Raw genomic sequence first — 13,349 nt, 5'->3', positions numbered from 1 at the left:
CTTTCCAAAACTACTTCAGCTTTACATTCTACTAATTTTAAAAAAAATAAAATTATAAGTTATCTTTAAGACAGACATCATTTGGTACAGACATCTTGAATTTTTTCTTACTGGTAACTTGTAGCAGTGTGCCTTTGAAACTTTTCTGAGTGTAAAGAGGGTCTGAGGAAAAACCTTTCCATGGAAATTCTATTATGTAACCATTGCTTTTACTGTTTTCATTTATTGGTGATTTGTTCAAGTTTATGACCAATTTCGTTGCCATTAGATTAGTAGGCTCTTCATCTGTGTAGGAAAAAATAAGTGTTTCTAGGAAAAAATACAGTTTTTCTATATCCTAAAATTCAAGTCTCATCTGCAGAAGAGAACATTTATCCCTTTTCCTACTGATTTTATCTAATTCATTCAAATATTTCTTAGATATTATATGATAAATATTTGGTATAAAATATTTCCACCAGGGTGGGAAAGCACTGTTAAAATTCCTCCTCAAAAGTTTGCCTTATTAATCCCTTGGTATGTTTTACAATGGATCCAATGCTACTACACTTTTGTGAGTGATGTGTAAGTGGTATGCCCCTAAATTTTCTATTCTTGTAGTTAAAACAAATTTAAAAAGTTATTAAAGTGTTCCAAATCAAAACAGCATTTGGACTTCAGCTGCACCAAGAATTATTTTGATCTGTTTTATGGTCAGTAGTAAAAAATCCCCTTTCCCTTGCATTTGCTGAGCTGATATATTGGTTATTCATGCAGTTGCAGTGCAGGGACAATTCTTCCCCAGCAGCTACTTGAGTTGCTATTTTTGGGGAGGTTGAGGAGGGAGTTCTTTTGCTTTTGTAGCTTTCAGAAGTCATAGTGGAGGAGCAGGTGCTGTTTGCAAGTGCCGGTGATGCAGGCAGGAAGATTGCTGCCATCATGCAGAGACCTTTTAGAACTTAAATGGGTTGAGTCACAGTCAGACTGTCTGCCGTATACTTTCTAACCCATGCAGTTGTTGTATAGGAGGCTGCCTACACATCCTTCCGCCAATTCAGAGTCTGCTCATGCCTACTCATTCTAGCCTGATCAGATATGAGGAGTTCAATATATAATTTCAGTATTTTCTGAAATAAAATTGAGCCTGATTTCTGCCATACTTCTCCCTCATCACCCAGAAATTATGGGAAAAGGGATGTAATTAATTTCTGTTCTGCAGAAGATGGAGAGAAAAGTGAGCTGTGTTGCAAGAGTCTTTCTGGTGAGTCTTGTGAAGGAATGCAGTTTTGCATGCAAGACCTAATTGCCTGAACCCAGTGGTTCCCTTACCTGTCTGTTCTTACCTTCCACTCAGATATTTAAGTGTTTTTTCTGCCTCCCTTTTGTTTCTTCCCAAACATCACAAGATGTCTCGATTTTACATGACAACCTCGAGGGGCCTCCGTCACTGACGGCAGAATTGAGATGGGTCCCTCAACAGTAAAGAGGCAAAATCCTGGAGTGGCTGTTTGCAGCATGAATGCAGAGCTAAGTTAGTACTGAGTGAGGAAGAGAATTGTGAGGCAGTCATGGCACTCTCTGCACAGACCTGTGTGGTGTGCCCAGGGGGATACATATGTTAGTCTTACAGTCCTGCATGAGTTCAGGTCACTTCTCACCATTCATAGCAAACAAAAATTTTCTCATGGGTACAGAAGCTGTTGTCTAAATGAGGTCCTGATACAAAGGATGTATAGTCTCTGTGTTCTGCAAATACTGCAATTTCCTGCCTTCCACCTCTGCCACAGGTGGGCAAGGAGAGAATTGCAGGGAAGACATTGCCCTCATACATTTGCGTGGGACGTGGAGTGAGAAGGGATACCTGGCCTGTAGTTTTCAAACTGGATCAGATCAACTCCAAATCACTGTCACATACTCATGCCTGTGGAAAGTGAAGAGCACATCCTGGTGCTGCTTCTGAAGATGACATGACAACTGGGCCTTCTCATCTTGGGTCTTACCATTATGCTTTACAATTACTCAGTTGAGTCTTCATAGAGTGGCAAGGAAAGAAGGAAGATACTTATTATTTCAAGAGAAACCACTGCATATTAAGCTTTTGATGGAAAATTAAGAAAAATGACACTCATGCTTTATTCTAAGGTGTTTGTATGAGAAATAAATTTATTGCTAGATGAGCACTGCAGAACTGTCCAAATTTAGTTTGTGATATTTCAGCACTAGATTTGTTTTAAAAATAAAACCACATCATACTGTTCCAGAAGAGAACCAACTTCTGGAAATTTTAAGCTGTCTCTGTTAGAAGTGTTTTATGGCTGCAGAGTCAAACGCTGTTGGTAATGTTACTATGATGGCTTGAATTCACATTCTTACCAATATGTTATTACATAATGACATAATCAGATGCTTTTCTTGTCCCTCCTGTCCTGTATAACAGTGTCACTCTCTCCTGGCTGCTTTGCCACAGTGGCCTCCATGCTTCCTGTTGGCAGTTCTCCCTGGCAACAGGCAGTTAGTTACAGGGCACTTCCTCGCAGGGCACACTGATTGTCCCCCAGGTGCTTATTCATAGTTGTGCACAGCCAAACACGGATCAGACATGTAGTGTCTGATCCTTAACATGGTCCTGTAACTACCTGGCCCTCTGGTGAGGCATTAGAATCTATGTTTCTCGCATCAGTGTCCCCTTTCATGTTTTCCATTATCTGTAGTAGGTCTCAGCTCTTCTTTCAAATCTTAGTTTAAATTGCAATTCTAGTGCCTTCCAGAGAAATTCAGAAATAATTGTTGCTTTATTTTGTTTTGCCATGAGAAATTTCTATAATGACTCAAGAATGTGAAGGAAGACTGAGATAAGGGAGAGAGAAAGCATAGGAAATTGAAAATACAAGGTCAGAGAGGACAGTGCAGAGTGAAGATGTTGGACGAAGACTGATGCTGAAGCAAATGACAAGCTACTTTAGGAAGGAAGTAAAATTGCTAATGAGGATGAATGGAAACTGAGTCTGACTGCAGTAGAATCTCTTACTCTTCTCAGGAAGCATATCCTAAGGACTTACTTCTTAGAGTTACTTAAAGCATCTAAATGAAATGGGAATGGTGAAGCCTACCATATGTGATAAGGAGGCTTAGGAAATGGGAAGGCAGTGTCAAGAAAAGGAAGAGCATCTCTGCAATTTCTAGATGTCCAAATGCTGCTTGACGTTTCATTTTGAATCTAAGGAGGTTTTTATGAGCTTTACTAACTAGCTCTCTGAACCTCTTGATATTAACCTACAGCAGACTGCTAGAAAACTTGTTCTCTATTAAAACAGGATCATTTTAGATAGTACTACAAAATTGGTCTGTGGAAATGTTTCCTTTTAATAGTGCAGCAACAGTCATTGAATTGTCTGCTGTGGGATTTATTAGAAGTATTGATGCAGCTATAGTGAATATTGCTTTTCACTTTTGTATTTACTTCCTAATCATAATGAATCTCTATTACATTGCCAAGCTCTGATTTTGGTTCAGGAATCTGAGAATTACATCTGCAGTTGCTGTGGGCAGTATACTTTGAGCCAATTTCATCTTTAATGTGAAGGATTAAGGGACTGGCTAAGTCGATATTTCTTTCCAGTGAACGAGAAATATTTCTGTCTGGTGGTTTTAGCCTCCTGGATTTTGAGGAGAAAACTCTTGAATGTACCTGTCTTGAAAACTTTGCCTTTTGTCAGTCATTAACTCTTAGATGCAGTATAAGCTTCATTACTGAAGCTCATGCAGACTTTTAAGCTCATGGTAGTCAAGTGTGGAAAATCCTTAGTCTAGTCCACTGCCTCCCTGAGGGTCTGTTTTGTGCTTCTGAGGTAGTGATGGACTCAATGAATAATTCAATGGAAAATCATAAAGGAACACTGCCATAAAGTTAGAAAATCTTTTGATTTTGGGGGTTGGTGTCTTGTTTTGGTTTTGCTACTGGAGAATTTGCATTATTCCTGTCTGATCTTGGCATGATACTTGAATTTATTTTATTTTAAAATTAAAAATAACTTAAAATCTGTTCATGTACTTATTTCACATATTTATGTTTCATATATTTATTTTCTTTAAGTTTTATCTATTTATTTAAATAAAATGATATTTTAAAATATTTCAAACTTTATTTTATGACCATGCCTTTGGTAGATACCTTGAACCTCATACAGCTGTCCCCATCCCTTTGTTCTAGTCTGTCAAGATCCAATGGCACAGCCTTCCTACCTTCCAGCAGATAACACTCCTGCCCAACTTGCTGTCATCTGTGAACTTAGAGGGGGCATTTGATCCTCTCATCCAAATCATTGATGAAGATACTAAACTCGACCCCAATACTGAGCTCTGGGGAACACTTGTGACTGGCTGTCAGCTGGATTTAGTTCCAAACTTTATATATATATAATTATATGTATATATATATATATATATATATATATATATATATATTTAATATATATAGTAGGTAACTTAATAAAAACTGTACAGATCTGTACTCTACTACAAACCCTGTAAAATTCCCATGCCTTCACAGGCTACAAAGTTTCATATGTAGAAGTGTCAAGAAAATGGATAACACTGATTTCCTAGAAATTTCACCTCCTTTCATTTTTAAAGACATTTTCAAACCTCTTCCTTCCTCCTCTTCTGCTAGTCAATTCATCTCATTCTTCCTGTGATATCATTTTCTTCTCATTCTGTGCTTCTGTCATGCACTTTATCTTTTTTCCTTCTATTTTCTGAACTGCTGTTTAGTCAATTTTTTGTTTCAGGCTTTGTTTTTGTTTTGTTTGGGGTTTTTTGTTGGGGTTTTTTTTGTTTTGTTCGATTTTTTGTTTGTTTGGGGTTTTTAAAAAAAACAAACATGACTTGGACTTTTCCTGGCTGCCCTCTCTTGGTAATTTTCTTTTTTTGTTTGTTTGTTTTTTATTGTGATTCTCTGGTGAAGGTGGTGAAAGGTCTAGAGCATGAGTCTGATGAGGAGCAGCTGAGCTCTTAAGTCTGGAGAAATGGAGGCTCAGGGGAGACCTTACTGCTCCCTCCTACTCCCTGAAAGGAGGTTATGGTGAAGGTGGGAGTCAGCCTCTTCTTCCAAGGAGACAATTGGACAAGAAGAAAAGGTCTCAAGTTGTGCCAGGGGAGATTGGAATTGGGAGATTGGAACAGAGTAGTAGTTGAGTCTCCATCCCTGTGACAGTATTTAAAAGACATGTAGATGAGGCACACAGGGACATGATTTAGTGTTGGACTGAGCAGTGCTGAGTTAATAGTTGAAATTGTTGGACTTGATAATCTTAAAAGTATTTTCCAACTGAAATGATTGTGATTCTGTGCAATGTCCATGGTCTCTGCCTTTAAGTATTTGTTTTTACCCAGCAAAATTTAACCACTGTATCTGCTCATTGTGAAATATCTGGTGGATCTGCAACTCATTGTGGATTTGTGATGGGGAGGAGGAGGAAGGTAATAGGGTGCATTAATGAGCATTAATGATAGACCTCCATTTGAATGAAGGTTGTGTGGGCTTGCAACTTCCTCACTACTTTCCTTTCCGTGGTAAAATAACTGTTGTGATAGAAATGTGAATCAAGCCAGGAGTGCACTCTATAGACATAGAAAAGCGGTTTCTGTCTTGAGCTGTGTGTTATATTTCTTTCCCTGCTATTGTTTTCACCAGCTTATGAAGTAAACATGTCCATTCCCCACTTATTTCTCCTCCGTAACCAGAGTGATAAAGGAAATAACATTAAAATCATGCCCTTATCAGTTGTATTTATAGCATTTTACTTTGGAACAGGATATGAGTTGTGAAGTCGTGAAAAGAATATTACAAATGAAATAATGAATGTTGTAAATCTGTTGCCAAGACTAGGAATGATTTCTCTTTGGGTATTTATAAGAAGCTCTTTTTTTTTCTTCACTTTTTACTGTTGCTGTTTCATACAGAAGATCCATATCTGTCAGAATGGCCTACAGATATTTAGATGCAGTAAAGGACCTTCCATCTTCCTTTCTTAAAGAAATGTAAAATGGCAGCACTGCCTTATTTTGTGCAGCAAAAGCTAAAAAAATTGATGCTTGCAGAGTGTGTGTCTGAGGATCATTTCAAGAGTGCTTTACATATTGATTACTCAAATTGCCATTTAATTTGCTGTATAGCAATACACAGTACCTTAACTATTTCTCTGGCATTCATATTGATTGCTGTAATTCTGCCTTGCATTATATGCATAGATGGTGTCACCATTAAATATTTATGTGCTCATGAAATGTTAATATGTTGGGTTAATGTGAAACTCAACAAAGTGCATTTGCCAGAAGCAAGCAGGAATACTGATCCAAGTGCTTCCCTCTCCCTCCCCCTTGCCCTTTCAATTTGCCTCTCCATTGATTTTATTACCAGTGTTTCTCTGCTGTATCTAAATCTGTGTTGAAGCAACACCCTGCTCCAGTATGCAGATTTTATGTTTTATTATGTGAGAGATAAAACAGGGTAATAAAAAGAACAAGAGATCTCAGGGAGGTTTTGAGACACGCAGCTTTACATTGTGCTTGTGCTACTCTATCATTGTTCTTGCTTTTTGGGTCTAGAAATGTAGTGCTACCCTCCATGAAAGAGACCGAAGCAGGATGAGTCATCCAGAATACAAAGTCATGTTCATATGCTCCTCGAACAGTGGCTGCAGCAACGTAAAACAAAAATAGCAGGGGTGTTTCTTTGATTTGGTACAGCTGTTACCCAGAGATGACATGGAACAATTACAAGTAATTTAAACCAAAACTTTCAGAAGGAAAAGTCCTCTTGGGAGACTTTTATACATGATTCTGACACTGTCCTGTTGGAAAAGGCCAGTAAAAATTCTTAGTGTTCATGTGTCTATCATATCCCTAACGACCTTCTAAGCTTTTGTGGAAAGTGTAAGCAATTTTAAAAAGCACTGGAAAACAAAACCAAGTGATCACTCTTTCTCATCACACAGAGAGTAACAGTAACCATCCTTTTACATCTCTGGGTGATGGGCTGGGAGCAGAGTATCAGCCAGAGGCTGCCCTTTGTACAGTGGACTGAAATAGCACATAACTTAGCACATAACTTTCCTATTTGTCTTTGACTTTTCATTCTTTCCCCACTTTCACTTGCTTCACAGGGAAGGTTTCTGCACATTAGAGACCATGAAACAGTCAAAATTAATATCTGGGAAGGGACGAAAAGGTTTTAGTGGCACCTGGCATTGCACTGGTCCTCCCCTCCACCTCTCTTCCTGGTTTTGGTTGAAGTTACAGCCTTGAAGCCTTTTGCAAAGCTTTCTTGGCTGTAAAAATTGGAAGATTTAAAACAAAACAAATGAAAACCACAAACAGACCCATAGCCAACAAACAAAAACTGTGATGAAGATGGGAGCTAAGGAGACAGGAGGAATGCAAAGCAGAGAGCAATGTCTAAACACCTGTTTGTGAAAAAAATTTAGAGAGCCTCTGAGGTTCTCTGTTGTTTGGCAAAATCTCTTACCTTTGAAATTCATTTTATTCTTTGTTCTCATCCCTAGGCTATGCAGCAGCTGTTTAGGATGAATTTTTTTCTTTTTGTAAAGTGGCAAAGTTTGTTCTGCAAAGACAATTCTTACTGCAAATCTCTTTTGACCATTTAATTTTTTTCCCTGCCTCTATTTTGATCTTTTATTTCAGGTTCAGTGCTTCAGTGAAATCTGCAGTATTTTTATATCTTGTTTTTTTCATCTGCAGTGAAATCTCCTGTTTAGTTGTAGAGCCAGAGAAAACTTTAGCCCAACTGTATTGGATATGGCAGAAATTAATGGGTATAAAAATGTTCAAGGAGTTTTCTCTCATTTATTTTACAATGTCACTCAACAGAGAATGCAAAGAGTCTCCCTGAGTCATTTTTACAGCATTCAGGGTCTTGATACAAGAGTACTAGTTCCCTGAAATGTTTTGCACTTGAGCACAGATTTCTTCCATAATAGAGAGAAGAATGAGAATGTTTTCCTCCTTTGGGAGCTTCATTTTGGTATTTAACACTCGAGCCTTCTTTGGAGACTGAATCCAGCTATGCAAATTCTGTCCCACTTTGATTTTATAGATCCTTCTAGGTGTGTTCATGTCTATAAATAATTGTATCTAATTTCCTTTAACCAGCAAATTAGAAATGAAACTATTTCTTTTTCTTTGGTTTCTATTTCAGTTTCTCCAAGCCAGTGGTAGTGTAGAACAGCAACATTGCATAGTAATGGCGAAACTTTCCTAGCTTGTCATGGACCAGCACTGCTTATGTGTTGCTGACTGCCTCAGATATTGAATCATAGAATGACTTGGTTTGGAAGGGATTTAAAGTCATCTGGTTAAACCTCCCTGTCATAGGCAAGGACACCTGTGATGAGACCAGGTTACTCAGGGGCCCATTCAAGCTGGCCTTGAACTGCCAGGAATGGGGCATCCACAACTTCTCTGGGCAACCTGTGCCAGTGCCTTATCACCCTCACAGCAAAGAATTTCTTCCTAATAGCTGATTTAAACCTATTCTCTTTCAGTTTGAAGCCATAACATAAATGGTCTAGGTCGTTTAGCTGCGTGGAAGGCTAAGCTTTACGAAAACAGAACCTCCACATATAGTTTCCTAAATTCGGTCTTGTGTATCTTGTAAAGGTTGAATGTGGAGAACAGTGTTTCAACTCATGGGTTCCTCAAACTGATTATTTTCTGTTTTGATTCCACCTTCAGATTGTCCTGGAGAACAGCAGTCGAGAGGACAAACATGAGTGTCCATTTGGCCGAAGCAGCATTGAGCTGACAAAGATGCTGTGCGAAATACTCAAAGTAGGAGAGCTACGTAAGTTGACCTGTTTGACCTCAACCAACCAGGGAGTGGGTTCAGTGCTCCCTGAGTTTATTTCAGTGCAAGAGTTTTCTTCTGAGAAATGTTTCATGGTATAGTTACACATTGAACACCAGCACTCAGAATGACTATGTCTGTTTTCTGGCTTTCTCACTAGTTTGTGGTATACCACAGATGAGGGTGGACCAGGGGAAATGGACACCCATTCTTTGACTGTCTTTGATATGAAGCAGGGAAATTGCATCGTTTCTAGAGGAGTCACTTCTTTTCCCGTCTGTTGATGTGATATAGGAGACTTCATGGTTGTTCCATTCCACAACCTTGTCCTTAGGTTGGCTTTATATGAGTTTGTTCTGGGAATCCCCATTTGTTCTGGGATTGCTCATCTAAACTGACATATCCCATTTTCTCTTAGATATCTACAGCTCTATCTGAATACCAGATGATAGATATATCATTTACTCTAACAGTGTGATATGAAATATTGTATTTTAATACAGAGTAAACAAGCTGTCTTTGGCTTGAATTACAATCCCTTGACAAATTGTTAGATACTATCGAGCAGAAGAGCATGTCTGTATCTTCATTAGTCTAGAGTGTTGGTGTTTAACTCTATCAATATGGATAAACTTCAGTTACCCATCAATAATATTTTCGGTCCAGCTGCAGTCTGTTTTGGCAAGCACTACCACGAGCTTCATTTCTTATGGCACAAGCAGGTGGCACAACTGAGATGCTTTCCTTCTCTGAGACATGTTTCTTTTGAATTTTTTTCCGTAATAAAGATTTTTTTCTTTTATCTTTACACCCAAGTCCGTGGAATGAGAGAAGCACAATGTAAAAGGCAGCAATAAAGTCTGTAGGTATCATTGGTTCTGGTTCTTAGTAGCTCTGCAACAGGAATCAAAAGCTCTGTTTAAAAATTATGATTTGGCTGTTGATACATCTGAAGCTTTTAAATGCAGTGTCTTGAGAGAATTTATTAACAACAACAACAAAAAAAAGCTGTGCAATGGGCCAGGATAAAACCTGTGCCTTTCTTGCAGCTTCCAGATTGATAGTTTGTATGTACAGATCCAGATAACTGAGTTGATGTTTACTTCTGAATACCATCGTAGCTAAATCAGAGTTATTAAAGACTGCATTTACTATGTCTATAAATAAAAAGTTTAGCAACTACTTTAGATGTATGGTAATGGTAATGTGTTGTGCAAGGTTCAGACTGTAGCAGACACAACTCCTTAAAATAACCTCACTGCTGCAGTTGAGGTGTCTAATGCCAAATCACGCATGACAGATCTGTCTGAATTTTTCTGCTGGTAAATGTAGGAGGGACATATCATCTCAACAAAGCTGCAAACCTATTTCAAATAAGTGCTAAAGATCAATTTTATTTTTACTAATGTGCAGAAAAATATCTGAAATCCAAAGTACATCTTTGTACATAGTGTTTTAATCTGTGTCCAATCACAACATGGAACTTGCACTGTACTTTGTTGCTAAGAAAGATGATTGATCTGGAGGTGGTGTCTCAGACCTTTTCCTTGCTGTATCATAAGTCAATAAATAAACCTCTTTTGCCACAGACAGGTTTGTTATATGTATGCAGGGGGTTGTATGTAGGTGATTTGCCATGTGTGGTACTGTTGTCCTGATTGTTGCTAACTTCTGCAGACAGCTCCTTTCATATTTTGACTATTTCCTTATCTGCTTTTTAGAAGTGGGGACTGTGAATAAGATGAATGGGTTGGGGTTTGGGTTGCGTGTTGCATTTGTGGGTTTTGTGTGTGCTTGTGTTTATTGGGGGTTTTGTGGGGTTTTGTTTGGTTATCTGTTTTTGTTAGGAGTAGCTGTATGGTTTGGAAGTGTGCGGTTAGAAAGAAAACAGAAAAGTTCCCCAAGGATAGACCTGGCTAAGGGATGTTACCTGTTGCTGTTCTGAAGCCACTTGTTTTGGCGTTACTGAGGCTGCCAAGTCACTGGATGCTCAGTGTGCTGGTGTTCAGCAGGATCCTCCCGTGGTGGACATTCATAGACATGGGCCATTGTAAAAGGTTAAGAGAAGGGCACTGGTACTTCTGTGATACAAACCAGATGTAGCATGGCTGATTTCTGTAATGTCATGCTAATCTACACCCACAGAGCATCTGTCTCTGGATGTGGCAATAAGATTGTGATGTAGCCTTATATTCACAGGGGACAGAGCTAAGGTTCCTTCTAACTCATCATGACATTTCACCTGTTCACCACTGTGCTTTCTTAATGGTTTTGTTTACGTGAAACTCTAATTGTGCTTTTGAAAGGCTGTAATAATATACACCTCAAAAATAATGTGCAGAAAACAGATTTCTTGAAAATGGCTTCACAGATGCACATCTTGACCTATGATCAGCAATATATTTTGCCAAGAAATGCAAACTAGAGCTGACATCTCAGGAAAATGTACTTTCCAGTTTGTTCTTTACTTGAGATTAAATGCTGTGTTGCTGCATAGGATTGGACATCTTAAAAATCAGTAGTTCCAGTTCAGGGCAAAGGTGTCCTGATAGTTTGTATGTGGTAGATTTCAAAATATGTATTTAGGCTGCCCATGTTTGTTCAGATACTCAAAACTCACTATTATTGTTTTGCAAAATAGAACTTTTTTTTTCTAACAGTTTCTGAATTGCATAATTTAAAAGACACAATAAATGACCTTTTGCTCATGAAATATTCAGCAATAGAAACTTTCTTAAAGTGCAGAGTAGATAAAAGCTGCTAGATTGTCCATTATTTATGAATAGTACTTTAATGCTGATTATATTCTCCTCACTATGCTGTATTAAATACCTTTGGGCAACAAGAAGACACTTCTCCATTTCTTTTCAGTTCTTTCAAGCATGCATTCATCTCAGGAAGGACTCACAAGGCAGTGTTAAAGGCATGCCAGCCCTTCTACTTTTGTATTGCCCCAAATCCAGGTAGTGGACTTCTCAATTCTTTGACTTTGATTCCAAAATATTCATGACTTGGAAATTCATCTCTTCTTCAGCAAAACATTTAAGTGTATGTTTAGATCTTGTGTAAATAAAGCAAGCTCAAATGCAAGCTGTGAGTTGAGCATATGGTAACTGCTCTACAGAGGTGGACTTGCAGAGTAGAGGAGCTAAGACTTAAGAGGAAGGTTGGTGTAGTGTTTTAGTAACATGGAAGTTAGAATGAAACATGTCCACATTTCAGTAAAATGTCTGAATCAGAAAACAGTGGAATATTTTACTATAAATCTTTTAATCTTGTGCTACTGTTGCTAAGAAGACATTTAAAAGGATGTCTTTAATGAGTACTTGCCCAGGCACTCATCTTAGCAAACACTACTGTAATTCTGATTTTATCCAGTAATAACTTCCTTTGTATACCCTAACAAGAGAATTTTCTTCTTGTCTTCTGTGTCTTGGAGCTGACATTAGACAGGAACTCTGTTACCCAGTGGTCAATCCTCCTCATCTGTGGAACACTGACAAGTTTACAAAGAGGAGAAAAGGTCAGGCCATTCATATTTCCTCCTTAGTAGCTATGAAAGCTAAGGTAACTTCTTCCTTCTCTCTTACTCAAGTTTCAGTACATGACATGTATGCTCAGGGGAAAAAGAATACCCACATAACAGTCTGCTATCTTTGCTGGGGGACAGTAACACTGCAGATAAATGTAAAAATTAAAAGAAAGCTCCAAAAGGCCTTCAACCTTCCAGAACTGGGCTTAGTAAATTTTATGAGAGATTAGGAGTTCATTAAAACCTAGTATTTGTAGTAAGTAAGAATCTGAGCTCACTATTTTGCAGAAGTAGCCCTAGTGCCCTCTGATCTGTGCCTCCAGTGCCCAGTTCCCCATACCTCTGCTCAGCATGAGACACTTTTCCACTTTCAAAACCCCTTAAAACTGTTATTTCCTGGTGGGAAGTGGTGCTCGCCCATGTTACCCGATTTATGTAGAATGGGTACAATTTCCCAAAATTGTTGCATTCTTCCCATACAGGTTCAAGTGAAGTTGTATAGTGTTGATGCTGGTGAAGAGGCTTATAACTGGTAGAGGAACAATGAATTAATGCTGTGTACACTGAGGGAAAACAGTGCTACCAACAGAGCAGTAGCCTAAAGATGGTATAAGCCAATATTATTGCATACCTGAAGTTATTCTGTAGCTAAAGCATGTCAGACATTAAGTATTTTTCAGTGTATTTTTGAGCAGGATACAGATGTTCAACTGACAATATTAATGTGATTGTTTTGATGGGGGTTGTTTAGGGTTTTCTGCAAAAATCTACTCTCAAGCTTTATGATAGACCACAGGTGTATATGCCACACGTCAAATACATACATATGGAGGATTGTCTTAAAGTTTTTAGCAGATAAAAATCTTCACTGGTTTGTGGGTTTTGTGGATTTTTTTTTCTTTTCTGTCATGAGGAGTTTAATTGTCATGGGATTTGTTAGACTTAATTTTCAGGATTTTTTTCCTCAAAAGAAAA

At 38.3% G+C, this 13,349-nt stretch overlaps 1 protein-coding gene across 4 annotated transcripts in view; it reads left to right on the top strand.

Annotated features, from left to right (window-relative positions):
- ELMO1 (engulfment and cell motility 1) overlaps nt 1–13,349 on the top strand; it is a 299,792-nt gene that overhangs the window by 142,376 nt on the left and 144,067 nt on the right. For all 4 annotated transcript variants that reach the window (XM_071561429.1, XM_071561428.1, XM_071561430.1 and 1 more), the window contains one exon: nt 8,731–8,839. In XM_071561429.1, coding sequence (XP_071417530.1) covers nt 8,731–8,839 — 109 coding nt within the window. The remainder of the gene's footprint in view (nt 1–8,730; nt 8,840–13,349) is intronic.

Source organism: Pithys albifrons, chromosome 7, assembly GCF_047495875.1.
Source record: "Pithys albifrons albifrons isolate INPA30051 chromosome 7, PitAlb_v1, whole genome shotgun sequence".
NCBI lineage: Eukaryota > Metazoa > Chordata > Aves > Passeriformes > Thamnophilidae > Pithys > Pithys albifrons.
Note: the sequence above shows the minus strand (reverse complement) of the source record. Positions and strands in the feature narration are given on the sequence as shown.